The sequence below is a fragment of the Drosophila sechellia genome, chromosome X (genome assembly GCF_004382195.2).
Source record: "Drosophila sechellia strain sech25 chromosome X, ASM438219v1, whole genome shotgun sequence".
NCBI classification, from domain to species: Eukaryota; Metazoa; Arthropoda; class Insecta; order Diptera; family Drosophilidae; genus Drosophila; species Drosophila sechellia.
The window spans coordinates 8068038-8083941 of record NC_045954.1 but is presented as its reverse complement, the minus strand read 5'-3'; the positions used below and the strand labels follow the sequence as shown (position 1 = coordinate 8083941).

Genomic DNA, 15904 nt, shown 5'->3' with positions numbered 1-15904 from the left:
ACCCCAACGTCTCCCACCTTTGGGCCAAAGAAGCCACCCCACCCCACCACCGTATACCCTTCATTTTACTCAAGTGGCGACTTAAAGTCGCCCTAATTGAATTGCGCAATAATGTAGCAACTTTTTCTGGGGCACTGAAATGCTATGCTATTTCTTTTAATTCGCCATAACTTTGGAGTACATTTTGGCCATGAATAAAATTAGGAAAACGTGTAATTTTCGTAGCCAATATCCTAAATGGCGAATAATGTCAAATAATATTACTTCACATTGCAAGCCTTCAATGTCATGTCATGTTTACTTATTCTAAGCACCGCATGACAACTTGGCTTCTTGAGAATAAATCAAGTTCAAAGGTGACAGCCGGATATTTCAAGGACAACGTATCGATTTTCCTCGGCCATAATTGTGATTAAAATTTACATAATGAGTTCGGGCAAGATTCGTCTTAAATGCATGAAATGCCCATCATGCTTAGTTATTTCATTAAAATATTAGTTATGCCCTCGGATTTAAACAGTAACAGTTTAGCAATCACTCAGCTACTCAAAGGACTTTCGAGATTATCCCAGGACAACGAAAAAGGGAAAAAGGGACAAGAGTCGCGCTCGTCAAGTCTCTTCCAGAGTTATTAATTAAATTAACAGACCCAACGGAGTCCCATTGCCAAGAACACAAAACTTTGGGATACCTTTGGAACTGGTGTAAATTAATTACTCAAAATTAGCAATTAAAATTCACAAAATGTTTGCGGCCCAAAACGCAAGAACAAAAAACAAGAAGAATTGCCTTATTCTAAAATATACATATATACATTTCAAACAATCCAATTTGGGTCAGCGGTCTGAGCAGAAAATTATAATTAAAATCAATTTGCATAAACAGAAAAATAAGAAAAGTCCAGCGAGGGCAAATATATTTGAGATTTTTCGCTGGACCCGAAAACTTTATTGTGGATGAGCTTGGCCAAGAAAATGTTTTAAAAAAAAGGAAAGATTATACCTAATAAATCACAAGCGAATTTTCTTATGTCACCTTCTCTTTAGGCACTCGAGAAAATCTCATTTTGCTTGAAGAAATATTTAATATTTAATTCCGCTACGTATTTAATCTTAATTTTGGGAGTATTTCTATTACTTTAGGGGTAACCAAGTTGCCCTCTCTTTTGATAAAATGTTAAATTCCCTTTGTGCAAACTTAAAAAAATGCGCACACATACATTTCGCCAGCGAAATGAAAGGAATTTTTTTTGTTTCTAATGAAAGCACTAATTAAATGTGTCCTTTCTTCCAGGACTCGCCCTTTGTCTATCTATCCCACATTCCCTGCACTCGTCGCGGATTTTAGGAGGAACAGATGGAGGAGGAAGCGCAGGAATGAGGCGATGTGAAGCAAAAGGACAACGAGGACAGCAAGGAGCACAACAAAGGCAAAACCGGAAGAAGGCTACCAAATTGAAGAACACACACATTTGAAGAATTTTAATCGAAAACTGCCAAGAAACAAGTATATTTACAAATATATTTATATACCTTGTAAGAAACAAAACGATCGTACATTAATAGTTCTAAAAATATATATATACATATATAGAGAAATATGTTATATATTTACTATGAAATCGAGGAGCATGGAAGCGATACCCAGAATAATAATCGATGTAAATAAATGCTGCCAATTCGATAACACTGCGAATTAAGAACTGCAACTGAGATGCATAGAACGCACAACAACAATCCCAGAAATACCACGAATCCGCAATCCATGAAGAGAAAGTTCACTTTTCCCGCGACAGCTGCGCCTGCGCCTTAAAACTAGACATAAATATATATTAATATATTAATATATATATAGTATCGATATTGGAACTATCAAATTGGAAGGATTGGAGCCGCCAGAGCAGAGGATTATATATATATATATATTCGTTTATATATATATATATAGCGAGAGAGAGAGAGACGGGGCAGATCCACCACCGCAGCACAGGCAAAAAAAGCGTGCAGAGGGAAATGAGATGAAGTGGTTTCAAGTGACCATAGATATGATTCTTGTGCTTTCATTTATATCAAGTAAGTGGCTCGTATTTATTAGCCTCGACCCAATCTTGTTTGGCCTGCCCACTCTTACAAACATACATATATATAGATAGTGACCCCAACACCGAATCCGAATCTGAATCCGAATCCCCGCCCTCCCTCGATTCGAGTGCCATTCAAACAAAGCCCGTCGACGGCAAGGACTCGCAACACAACACAAAACAATCGCATGACATTCGCCCGACATCCTCTCGACACTCAAAACATTCTCCAAGTTCCGCCGGCTTTGATCCCACTAGAATCCCCTCCTGGAATCCACCATCCTCCGATTCGTATGCGTATCCGTGTGTCCATTGAGGCGCTCGAGTGCTTTGAGTTAGTTATGGGGTCGGAACTGGGAGGACAGGGCCAGCCTACACTCAGAAAATACTTATTTTTAACATTAGATTTAGTTAATAATAATAATGTTCACTGTATAGGAAATTATTATATTCCCTATATATGAAACAAATAGAAACAAATAGGTTATGCAACCAGTTATGCTATCAATAAGATTACTTAACTAATTGATTAATTGAATTAACCAAACTACCAACCCTTTTGCTGTGTGCATCGTGGAAGTGCGACATCAAGACAATCGGTGGCCAGAAATAAAATCCTGGGATGATGTGGATCCTGGCGAGGCTTTCCAGGACCGAGGTTAACTGTTATTGTCTGTGCCAGGCTTTATTGCCAAAGCTTAATTTGGATTTTGGCCATTTTGGCCGGCGAAAGGAACAGAAAACACACAGGGAAATAAAATAATAGCGAATAACAAATCAAAAAAAAAATAAAAATCACTTGATATAAACGTTTTGGGAATTGGGATTAATGAGACCGCTTTAAATCGTAGTCGAATGCGTTGGTACCCAGTGATTACAAGTAATTTAACAGCAGCGAATGGAATTTAATAAGAGAATATATCCCTTTCCAAGCTATATTATGTAATATTTATATTCTCTCAAATTTATCGAAGATCGAATGGAAATTTCAGAAAGTTGTAATGTGCGAAAGTTGAGCTGTGAGCTGCACACGTTCAGTTGGCTTGAAATGGAAAGTGGAAAGTGGCGAGAGCGTAACGGGATGCGTTGGCTAATGCAGCCGAAAAAGGACGAAGGACAATGGTCCGGCTGAAGCGAGTTTTTCAGCACTGGCTTCGGTTGTTCGGTCTCAGTTTTCAGATTCAGTTTCAGTTTCAGTTTTAGTTCTATTTGGCGTCTGCAAAATGAGGCCGCAGCATTGTATCTGTATCTGTATCTGTGGCCCTGCATCTGTATGTGTATCGTCATCGGTGTATCTGTGTGTCTGCGTAGATGCTTGATTGTGTGCGTGTGTTTGTGTGTGTGGCTGCATAGCCGAAACTGGCACAAGGCAGCCACGCCCACAATCAAAGCAGCCGCCCCCGCTCTCCCTTCTTCTTCTTCGTTTTCTTGGCCAACAACGCATTGATTGCGAACTGAGCCTGCCTTTTTCCCATATTCTTGGATTTTTTTCTCACCTTTTTTTCTTTTTTCTCCCTTTCTTTTTTGCATTTTTGTTGTATTTTTTCCCACCCACCGTCCAACGCCTTTTGTGCGTGTTCTTCCGATTTGATTTTCCATTTTTTATGCGCATCGCGTCGCGACGCGTCACCAAGGCCAGCCAGCATTTAATGGCCCAGCCCACTAGTCGCTCTATTCACTATATTCACTGTTATTCACTTTCACTCCTTGGCTAAAATCGAAAACGAAATCGCAAGCTTTGCCAAAGCAATTTGGTAGTATGTGTTTTCAAGCACCAGCACTGCGATCCTTGACAGAAACATATGTGCTGTGCGACAACTATTTGTTAAATAAAATAAATCGAACACGCATTAATCACCATTCACTTCATTCACTTTATTCGCCAGTTGCCGGGTGTGGATTTTAAAATCCAATTTGTCGTTTTCGCTGCTTTGGCAAAAAGAAGAGTTTTCAATTGAAATACGCGACTGATTATAAACATTTTACTTTATATGCATATTATGCCAAGATACATATATAAATATATATATATCTAATTTACAAATATAACTTGCTTTTAAATGGTGTGCAGGATAATTAGAGCTACTTACTTATGTTACAAAACATTTTGTAGTCCAAAGAGGAGCAAATAAAACAAAAAATAATAGATGAAATAAAGGCAAAGTGGAAAATAAGTACTGCGAGGGTAAACATAAATCTCGAAGTTTGTTTTGGGCCACACACACACACACACACACACACTTCCAATTCGCTGTCTTTCTTCGTTGATTCTTCTTAAACAAGCATTGAATTTCTTTCGATTTAAAAAGCCATAAATTGCGCTCGAAAAGCTTCCTGGCTGTCTGCTGACTGGCCTTAGGGCCGTATCCGTGAAGTTTCGGTGTGGGGATCCCCCGGAACTAAAAAACTCCCCTAGAAAACCAACCCCCTCACCCCCCAACCCCCTAGGAAACCCCAAGCGAAACGGAATCAGAGAGCAGCGCCCAAAAGCGGGCAACACAATTTTTCATGTCATCATTTTTCGGGGGGCCAAGGCATTGGGCAAACATAAATATAAATGGCAGTAAAGCACGCCCAATGATAGAGAGAGAGAAAGAGCGAGAGATAGAGCGAGACAGCGAGTGAGAGAGAGGGAGGGAGTAAGAGCGAGAGGTAAGAGCAACAAACACATATGCACTGCCATCAATGGCTGTTGCAAATGGCTGCTAATGCAGCTGCATCAGCCGAAGACGAAGAACCAGCCACGCTCCACTTTCCGCTTTGTGGCCATTAAACAGGCACACACACACACACACATATATGTACGGGCTGGGCACGCACACTGCTGCACTCACACGTACACCGCAAAATATCAATTTAGAAAAGTAAAAGAAAAGCATCGGGGTAGATTATAGATTAAAATATAAGACGATCACACTGAGGAAAAAGATACGAGGAATCTACTATCAAATCAGATTTTTATCATCTTTTCTTATATAATACACATAAATAAATATAATTACATTGTAAATAATTCCTATTTCGGCATTAGCTTATGCTTATAGGTGCTTTTATCGGCTTAAATTGACTTACTTTTACATTATAAACTAGATTTTCTCTCAGTGCCGAAGAACGAGTGCATCTAACGCCCACTTTTTCTTGTAGCATCAAACGGCAGACGACATCAAGCCCATTTCCACAGCTTGCGCTGCCCCGTCAGTCGGCAACTTATTCCACGACTGCTTATTTCAAGCGGCGGGTCAAAGGGCAAACTATAACTTTGCGGCATATATTACACACACACACACACACACATGAAATGGGTGTGTGTGCTTGCGTTGCCCTCGAACGGTATACTTCATTGGGTTGATAAATTCATTGCATGTTTTTATAAAGAATTTCGCAAATGATGTACAATAAATTGCACTTTCAGTTTATTTGCGACCATGGGGTATTTTATACACAAGATGTGGGGCGTCAAAAAGAAACGACTTGAATTTATTGCTAAAAGTAATGGAGAAAAAGTGCAATTTCATTTGTGCACTTTAAGTTGCAATAAACCATTTAAATGCATATTTGTAAAGTGCTCGTCATATTGAAGTTAATAAGTCACTTAAGATGCTGAATATAAATTCGAAAATATTTCATATTCTTCGAATGTCAGCTATGTACGTATAATATACAATGTACATATATTTTCGAAACTTCTAAGTGTATTGAAATATTGCCATTGTGCGACGCTTATCAGCAAAGCTTCGTATAATTTTTCACTTGCAAACACTTTATCTACTGCGATACTAATGTCCTCCAACGCCCATTATCCTTTCGCCCAACCGACACCAGCGCACCCCTCGTTGTCCTTCGTGTCCTTCGCTAATGCAATTGCCACGCCCCTGCGGCTGCACTTACGTGGCGCTAATATAGAAAAGTGAAGTGCCACCGACAACGTTGACGACAACAACAACAATAACAACAACAACAGCGTCGATGGCACTTGCAAAAATGGGGCGTGTCGTCGCCCCGCTCGAGTCACTCTGCACTGAGAGAAAAGTAGATAGGCTTCTGGTTTTAGCTCACAAGCTACTGGATGAAGTACTAGTTCAGTGACTATTAGTTGTTAATTTGATATACATTTGCATAGGCATTTCTCTCAGTGCGCCCAGTAAGTGAGTGAGCTGCAGAACGCCCACTTTTTGCTGAGGCAGTGCGGCAAATTCACTGCAGCAGCATCGGGCAAAGTGGAAGTGGAATGTGGAAACAGGAGCGTCGTCTCCATGGCCACGGCGTTCATCGTTTGTCCCACGTTCGACGTCTGGGTTGCTAGGATGCTGGGATGCTGGGCCATTGGGTTGCCTCAAGTGGATGGCGACCAGCAGCCAGTTTCGCCGTATCGACGTCCCACAACGGCTCGCAATCCGAGAATCCCAGAATCGTTGGACTTGCACCCACGGGAGATGGTGCTGGAGATGGAGATGCGGTAGCGGGAGTGGAAGTGGGAGTGAAATTGGGAGCGGGAATTTGGGTCACCATCCTCTCCTCGACGGTGACTGCAATTTTTTGGCATGATTCATGACCGCACCATGGCAATGTCGTTCTCGTCGTTTACGCGCGACTTAACACACACAAAAAGTGACATGCACTGCGAGAAATTAATAGGAGTGCAAGTTAAATTAGAGAGTTTGATTGTGAAAGAAGCTACCTAAATATATACCATATATATAGTTATTTCAAATTTAAAGAGCATGTAGTTTTTAACAGTAGTTCAGTACAATTTTCTCAGTGTATATGCTCAAGTGAAGTCTGGGAAGAGACAGACGCTTGGAAGCCTGCGGCATCCTTTGGTCGGTCAATGTGTTTGGGTGCTTGCCACAATGGGCGTCCATTCAGCTTCGCAGGAGTAAACGAGCAGAGGATGTACATATGTACATACGTGTGCATCACATACAGAATGCACGTAGAGGGTTTGCTCAAACAGTGAAAACTCCGTTTTCACTCAACGCACCGGCATGCCTCTTCTTCAGTTTATACTCAGAATGCAAGGATGCTTATCTTTTTCATACCAAATCAGCCAATTAATGCTGATCGTTATGTAAGTGGCTATTCATAAATTATAAAGCAATTGCAATCGTTCAACAGCAGCAATAAGTTTGCTTTATAAATAATCCGCATTTTTCCGCACTATGAATTATTCTGTAGGAATTTCGATTTTATCGATAAACAAATCGCCGATTGCAGGTAAACTGCAATGCTTTCTTAGCAGTTAACGATTATCGAACTCTATTCTCCGCTCGTTTATCCCTTGTTTATCGCTCTGGCTATTGACTGAAAGTATTGCATTACCCGTCCTTTTCGCCACATCTTCCCCTTCAATCGCTTTATATCATTTGCGATTTATTGAAATTGCTTGAAGCCAGCGGATTCGGGACTTTTCCCATTTTCCTCTTCTTTTATTTTCCTCTCTTTTCATTTGATTTCTTCGTTTTTTTTACCATTTCTCTGTGCAGATTTTGCATCGTAAATTCGCCACGTGCTGCCATTGTCTGGAGCCCGATTCTCCTTCTTGTGCATTTTCCCTTTGGCTTCCATTGTTATTGAAAATTGATGAACACCCACGTACTTATATTGCGAGAATATCGGCAGAGATTAGCGGGTCACATCGGGGGGTTCGGGGATTAGCGGTTCGGCTCTGAGTGAAAGTGCTGGCGAAATTATTGCCGCCTGCATTTTCGGGCTGTAAATCAAGCGAAAGTGGAAATAGTACAAAAAAGTGGAATAAATATAGAAGTTTCCAACACTGCAATGTGGCTGGGTAAATGCATTCCATTTGCATTTCCACTTGCTTACTTGTCTCATTCAAATGCGATCTACACTTTCAGGGTCAACATTTAAATAGACTTTCGAGGAAATCGCGGAAAAGCCACTGTGACAAAGGTGGCGGGCTGAGGAAAGTTCTTTCCAGGGATTATGGCCTCGGCTCATGATTAATTCATGCTAAGCGATATTGGTCGACTTTCCGCTTTCCTTTGATGCTGAAAAATGTAAAGTTTTCCAACATCGATAAATAATACGTAAAGCTAATATGGTGAATGGAAAGTTGTCTACGAATTTAATGAGAGGCTTTGTATTTACATTACTTTTCAAGGCAAAACTCTGGTTCTTGACCAGCAAAAAACTATGATTGACGGGTAAGCGAAATGATTGATGCCTTAGAAACTTGTAACTTGTATCGATCGCACTACACATCTCTGGTGCAACTTTGGTCTTTGCTGTCCTGGCTTTCTATTTTGCAGCCCAGAATCCTCAGTTCCCTGCTGCAAAAAGCCATTGAAAAGTTTTCAGCTCTTAAGTACACTTGCCCTTTGCCACCAGGCATCAGCTCCAGCCAGAAAACGGAAAACAGAAACCAGAAGCCCGTAACCTCGCCACCTCGAGCCCCTTAGAGCCCCCTAAACCCCCATAAACCCCATCACCCATCTGCCATCCACACCAGTATGTGTGTGTGTCTGTGTGTGTGGGCCTTAATAAACTTTTCAAATGCATGATTGATGATGTTTCCTTCGCTGCTCGGCAACATGAAAGTTTTTGATGACATTCTGTAAACGAGTCGCGTCCGCGAATGCGGCGCTAATTGTTGTTTTGCGAAATGCGCCAAATGTAATTACACAAATGAGAATGCATAAGGGGGGTTTTTTGCCTGGCTGGAAAATGGCAAACTGGCAAAATGGTTTGCAATCCAAATGTGTTGACAAATTTTTGATTGGAGATTTTCGGGTAGCGGGTAGCTCCGTTTTGGGGCGAAATGCTCATTTAATAGATAATGCCCGTGATTGATGTCGCAGGCCTTAACCCCATTTGGGCCAACAACAAAGTTGATGGGCATAACACGATGGATGGTAGATGATGGCGATGGTACACGTACACGTATCGAGATTGGATTAGGGATTCATTCCGCTACAGAATCCAACATAGACTGATTACCGACCGACAAACAATGGGGATAATTTTGGGCATACAATCGTTTCGTTTGTTCTCGGGCACAAAGTTAATTGGGAACTGGCGTTCACGAGATGTCAGTCGATTTACATCAATCGCTTTTGCCTTATGATGAATAAATAAATAAAACGATACGGTAGCAAATGTGAATGTCATGTGGATTTCTGAATTTTATGACTACAGCATGATTTAAACATCTAAATTTAAATGTTACATTCAAATGATTTGATCTGGTATTCAAAATCTAATTAAAATTTCAAACGAATGGAAAAGTACTATATGCGTTAATATATGTTAATTACTTCGCTTGGTGTTTTCAAAGGTCTTCATAAATGAATTAACTAGTGTCATTTTGAATTTTTAATACATATTTTCATTTTCACATCTAAAAATAAATGTAACTAATCTGGAATTTAAAATCTAATCAGAATTGTAAACAAAGTTTAACATACAAATTGGTTTTAGATAACTTGTATTAATCACTACACTTAGTATTTTTAAATTGTTTCATAATTTAATAAGCCAGTTTAAATACTGGTAATTATTAATTAAAAGATCTTCTCATCTTCAGCTGTTTATACATATATATAGAATATATATATATTTATATGTCTTGAATTTTCTTAACACCTTACTGGCTGATTTGTCTAGATAGCGTACTTGTATTTATCCACTGCTCGTGTGTAAGAAGTGGGCGTGGCACTGACCAAGTGCCATTTGGCCAGGAATTAGGTTAGTTGGCTCTTTGACTCGAAAGGCCAGTGGGTGGTGCTGAATAGTGGGTGGTGAATAGTGGGTGAAGTGGGTGGTGGAGGGTTGAAGGGAATGGACGACAGCGAGTGTTTTGATAAATGAAGTTGTTGTCGCTATTTCAGTTGCAGTTGCATTTGCTGTTTCTGTTTCGCCCCGGCACTTTTCTCCACACTTCCCCACGACTTTTCCTCGCTTTTCCTCACTTTTCCCCGCCCAACATTAATGTTGGCCAGTTTGCCAAATGAGCCCGGGGGTGGGTGAAAAATGGCCAGGATGAGGCGGCGGACACTTGAAAATTTTTAAGCTGCGACAAAAGAATTTTCGCCAGGCAAGGCAAGGAAGTATGGCAACAAACCGCAAGGAACAAAAAAAAAATATATATGTATATAAAATAGAAAACCTGCAAAACGAGGCGAATAAGAAGGAGCGCAACTGACTTTGGCGGAAATGGCAGAGCTTTTCTTTTTTTTTCCCATCATTTGTACTCCATTTTTTCATATTTTTTTTAGTTTTTTTTTCCTTTTTTTTTGGCTGCCGTTGTCCTTCCTGCTGCAGCTGAAAATTGCATTTATCTTCAAGTTTGAATTTCCTACTCGGTTATTTATTTACTTACTTTTTTTTCGCCATTCGCAATTCCTTCTGTAGCAAAAACACACACTAACACACACACACACTCAGCCAACCACAAAGGAAAATAAAAATTGCATGTTGGCTGCTCTTAGGCTGATTTTATGCAATTTGCTTTCAAGCGACATTTGAGAAAGCTTTACGGTAGACAATCCCACAATGGAGTGTACAGTGCGTTACGGCACTATAAATATGCAAGAAAAAAAAAGAGAGTGTTTAATGCAAGCTCACTGGAATTTCATTAAATTTTAAATTATTTTCCTAGTTTAGTGCCCAATTTCAAGTACTTAATACCTCTTGTATACCGAATTTCGATTTACAACAATATTCTAATTTAAAGTAGCGCCAAAAAGGCCATGGCTGCATTACCTTCGTGAAACGCACTGCACTTTCCTTGGAGTTTCTCAACTTTTGCTCCATATTCCGCCGGTGGGTCATGCATATTTCATATCTGTTGTGCATATGTGTGAATATATATGGGAGTAATCCGTTAGGGAATCGCTGGCGGTGGCTGCACTGCTGCACTTGCTCCACCTGTCCCAGCTGCCTTTTGTTGCATTAACCTTTGCATAATTTAATGACTTCACATCGGCTGCACTTGCATCTGCCATCAAAATGCCAGCCGAAGGCAAGTGAATGAATTCAAAGTTGTCCAAAGTTTTGTTCAACAACACAGCGCCGAATTCGTGGATTACTCTATAAAGTGCCCGTGAAAATATCATACGGAGCTCATTGCGAAGTTTTTACGATTCTGAGTGAGCAACTTGCGAGCAAAGTGAATTTCTTGGTTTTCGGTTAGTTGCCGCAGTTGGCTTAAATATATATTCCAAAATTTCCCCTGGCCAAGTTTACCACTTTAATTTAATTTCAACTCATTTCGTTTGCCGGACGAGCGACGAGGGTGAAGCCATGGAGCAAGCACATGGAGAAATTGTGCATGCACTATTAGAATCATTATCAGGATTCAGGATCAGTAAGGATTCCATTGAATGACAATAATGTAGGCTCACCTAGTACTTACTTCGCAACTTACTCCACACTCACCGATAAGAACTGACTTCGTTGCAAATTTTCCTTAAGATCCACTCTTTTCTCTCAGTGCCGCCGACGTGGAGTGCACAAAAAAAGTGTTGCCTACATTCGCGGGCCGTGGGCAAAATCACCGCCAGGCCAAAGCAGGCCAAATTCTGGCTGCGAGGCGGTGGAGCTGGTGAGATGCCGGCGGAGCAGCACTCAACGCTCCTTAGGGCCTCATGCATATTCAAAGAGCATTTCATGAACTCATAAGCACGCCACTCACACTTTCCACTCTCCACTCGCCGCTCTCCGCCCTGCTATCTCCCCTCTCCTCCGCCAGCAAAGCCCAAACGGCCGGAGGTCCTGCAGCACGAGTCCTTCCACCCCAGCACCACCGTCGCATCAAGGTGTCCGTGTCAATGCTAGTGGGCCAGGCAGGATCTGAGGTTACACTGATGCCCGGATGCTGGGTTGGCTGGCCTCCTTGTGGGTGATAGTCGGCACTTTCGAATGGCCTGAGGTCCGTGTGGCTGCTGGCTGTTGGCTGGTGGGAGAGATTACCGCTTTCCTGCTGCTCGGGGGGGTCATTGGTCAGCTACCAGTTTCCAGTTTCAGTTAAGTGGTTGGACCGAGGAACAATAAAACCCCAAGGGTCCTGCGGATTTTCGACACGCTATATATGGATGTATCTATATCCGAGTTTCGCCGATCGGCGTCAGCTAATGGAACGTTTCACTTGAGGGGCATTTTAATGAATAAAGCTTATAGTTGCGATATACCTGCTTTGTATTCGAATGTATTCAATATGAAAATGATCAACAGCACTGTAGTAATATGCATTTTTGAATGCCAGCCACTCAGAAATGATAAAAGTGTGTCATAAATTCAGCAATTGTATGTTTAACATTATTGCTGCGATTTGTGGCCGCTCGAGGAAACGTAGCATAAATGGGGTGGGATTTATTAGCCACTAACCGCTGCACTTAGGACCCAGCATGCCACATCCAAGGACTTGTGGTCCTTTTAGCTTCTTTAGCTCCTTCGGCTCCTCGGTCCGGTGCAAATGAAATATGAATAACGCAATAAAAACGTCTTCCCAACGTTGGCGCATGTGTGCGAGTGTGTGTGGCCCAAGAAGTTGTGACATCCGGATACAATTTGCATCCCAACCGCACCACCCACAGCACCACCCATGCACCACCCACTTCCACACATGAATGGCTGCGCATAAAGTGACAGTTACATTTGTCGTTCGCTGCGTGCCCAGTAAACCAAGCAACTGTGGCAGTAACCAGTTGCCAGTAACCATTTGCCAGTTACCAGTAAGCCAGTCGGTGCACTGAGAGAAAAACTGTAAGACTATCGAAGGCTGTCAATGCTAAGAGAAGAGCACAAAAACCTAGGAAATAATGCTCTAAAAGTGAAATGTCATGCCTTAATGAACTTGTGATTGCATTCTCAATTAATTGGTGTTTTACATTGAAAAATTTATATTTTAATTTTTTTTTCATTTTTACGCCTTACGAAAAAGGAAAAAAATCATAAAAAAATTGATTTTTTAAGACCTTTAAAAAATGATATGGATAGCTAATATTGGTTATTAGGAGTAAAAAACTACAATTATTTTAATTCTGAGACCATTTTTAGTCAAGTTATAGCCAAAGAAGCCATCTTAAATATTTCATTTTTTGACAAAAATCGTTTCTCTCATTTTTTGTAACATAAATAATCGGTATTTTGACCGATCATTGGAAATAATGGCCCAAATATGGAATGCCATACCTCGTTGAGTTTGTTTTTTAAATCCTAATCGATTTGCATTCAAATTTGGAAATTCTAGGTTTTTTAAATTTTTTGCAGATTTTGATGATGGTACGTACCCCTTATCGAAAATGCGAAAATGTGGCCAAAAATGAATTTTACAAAATTAGTTTAAAAGTGGAAGGGGTTGTTAGTATTGGTTATAGGGAGTACAAAATGGTACACGTTTTTGCTCTGTGACCATTTTTAGTCAAGTTATAGCCAAAAAAGCCAACATGAAAATTGAGTTTTTTGCCAAAAATCGTTTCCCAGATTTTTTGTAAAATAAATAATCGGTATTTTAAGCATACCATTGATAATTATGGCCCAAATATGGAATGTCATATCTCGTTGAATTCGTAACAAAATTTCCTAGCGAACTGTATTCAAACTTGGAAATTGTATTTTTTTTGCTATTTTTCGCAAATTTTGATGACAAAAAAATTACAAAAAATGCGAAAATTTGGCCGAAAATTAATTTTTCAAAGTCCTTCCAAAAGTGATAGGGATGGTTTAGTATTGGTAATTAGGAGTAGAAAGATGTAATTCTTTTAGCTCTCTGACCATTTTTGGCCAATTTATACACAAAATAGTATTGTAACTATAGAATTTTTGTCAAATGCTTGGCACCCACTTAACAGCTATTTTTTCGCGGTGCAAAAGCTTTGGCAGATACTTTGCTCCTGGTACGTCTGATATATATCCAGCAACTCGTTTCTCTCCCTGCATTTTGGCCAGAGATCGGGGAAGGCAAAGAGATAAGGATTGGGCCATGACGTTGATGGTTTTGCATACGCTTAATGCAATGGGGGTAGCAGAGTTTTGGGCCAGAAGGGCGGAAATGTCACAAAGGGGACAGGGGCGGCGTTAAGTAGTAAAAAAAAAGGGGGGGGTGGGGTAGGATTACGGAGCGCATGTTAGTCGGTTTCTGTGACGGGTTACGGACTTTACCTTCCGCCATTTGTATTTGTTTATCAAAGCGCGAACTTTTTGCAGCACCCCCATTTCCCTCATCCGAGTTCTGTGCAAATTTGTTACCAGCTGCACTTGAGAGCTTGTATGCGGCTGTATCTGTATCTGTATCAGTATTTGTATCTGTATCTGCATATGTATCTGTGTCAGTGTGGCCTGCAGTTCAATCTTCAGTCCTGTGACGCATTGCATTTTACGGCTTTCAAGCTCGTACATTCACACATGCCCCCATCTTCATCTCCCCAGAGTCTGAATGTTATTACTACATTTGCTACATTTTTTTTTTTTTACTGTATTTTGTATTATACCAATGTCAGCAGAAACTGCCAGCAGTTGGGACATTCCTAAAGTTCTGCAGCAGCCAGCCTTTGTTGGCATTGGAGATTATGGTTGCAGCATTAATTTGCACAAAAATAGGGGTTACATATATGCAGATTAAGATAGGATACTAAAAAAGTTTAGTTCTATATGGCAAGTAATCTTCCTTTTTTTACCAATTTTCCCCCGCTGAGTTTAGACTTTTTCAGTAGCTTTGTAGCATAGCACTCCTTGGATTTTTATAGCGCCAATTCAATCAAATACCATTTCTAGTCACTGATATGACATTTGCCACCTAACCAATCTCAATCTCAACTTGACGATACCCTCGTCCCTTTGCCGTTTGATTGCCAACCGCCAATTGCTCATTTGTCTTCCGCTTATACCTGTTCGCGTGTGTGTTTGTGTGTGCGGCGTCATTTAAAAGCCACAAAGTGCGCGGCAAACAAATCAATTTGCCATAATCATCAAGTAACCGTAACGGCAGCAGCGGATGGCAGTGAAAGTGAGAGAGCTACCAGCAGTAAATGACCCCCCGAAGCCCAGAAATTCAGCTGAACTCCTGACCAACCAACCAGAAAAGGCGACGAGTGAACAGCTGAATGCGTTCGCCACTGGCAGTTGCAGCCGCAATGCAATTACATTCTTAAAAACACTGGCAGAAAATAATGGTGCTAATAGCTCAAAGTTCATAAGTTTACAAGGTATTCACTAGTCACTAAAAAGTAAACGATATGAACGATTTGAGTTAATCTCTAAAAAGTATTAAATATTTTTTATAGTGCATCAGTGGCGCCTTGAATGTGGGGCACGTGAATTGGCCGCTTCCCGTTTGTAAAAGAGAGATGGGCAGAGGGCGTGGGAACGGGATGGCGAGACACGAATTCGCAATTAAGTGATTTTATGGTCGCGTATTTCAATTTATTGCCAATCGAGCGTTGCCAATCTGCCACCCACGAAAACGACGGTCTTTGAGAGAGATTTTCCTTCGCGGGCAGGGGCTTCCCCCCCCCCCCCCCCCCCCCACCCTTTTCTGACATTGACATGTGTGTGCATGTGTGTGTGTGAGTGTGCGGAAAGAGAGAGAAGGGGGAGAAGGAAAAAATCGGGGGAAAAGTCGACGAAAAGCCGGGAAAATGCGGGCTCCAACGCAAAGCTTTCTTTCAACATTAAGTGATATTAGATTTATAGCACACACACACTCATGCACACACTCGCACGCACACATACACGCATACGCACAAATATCACGTCATCATCATCGCCATCTTTTTAGTGCTGTCGCTGCCGCTGTCAATGGCTGCACTTCCGTTTCCGTTTCAGAACTGCGCTTGTGCGCTAGTGTGTGTGCGTTATCTTGTCAGC

At 41.1% G+C, this 15904-nt stretch overlaps 1 protein-coding gene and 1 pseudogene across 1 annotated transcript in view; both read left to right on the top strand.

Moving 5' to 3' along the window:
• The window catches only part of LOC6619853 (acetylcholine receptor subunit alpha-like), an 81935-nt gene that overhangs the window by 33739 nt on the left and 32292 nt on the right, over positions 1-15904 (top strand). The window contains exon 3 of the mRNA XM_032726827.1: positions 1294-2072. Within this exon, the coding sequence (XP_032582718.1) occupies positions 2018-2072 (55 nt within the window). The 5' untranslated portion in view covers positions 1294-2017. The remainder of the gene's footprint in view (positions 1-1293; positions 2073-15904) is intronic.
• Positions 6334-6632, top strand: LOC116802351 (annotated as a pseudogene).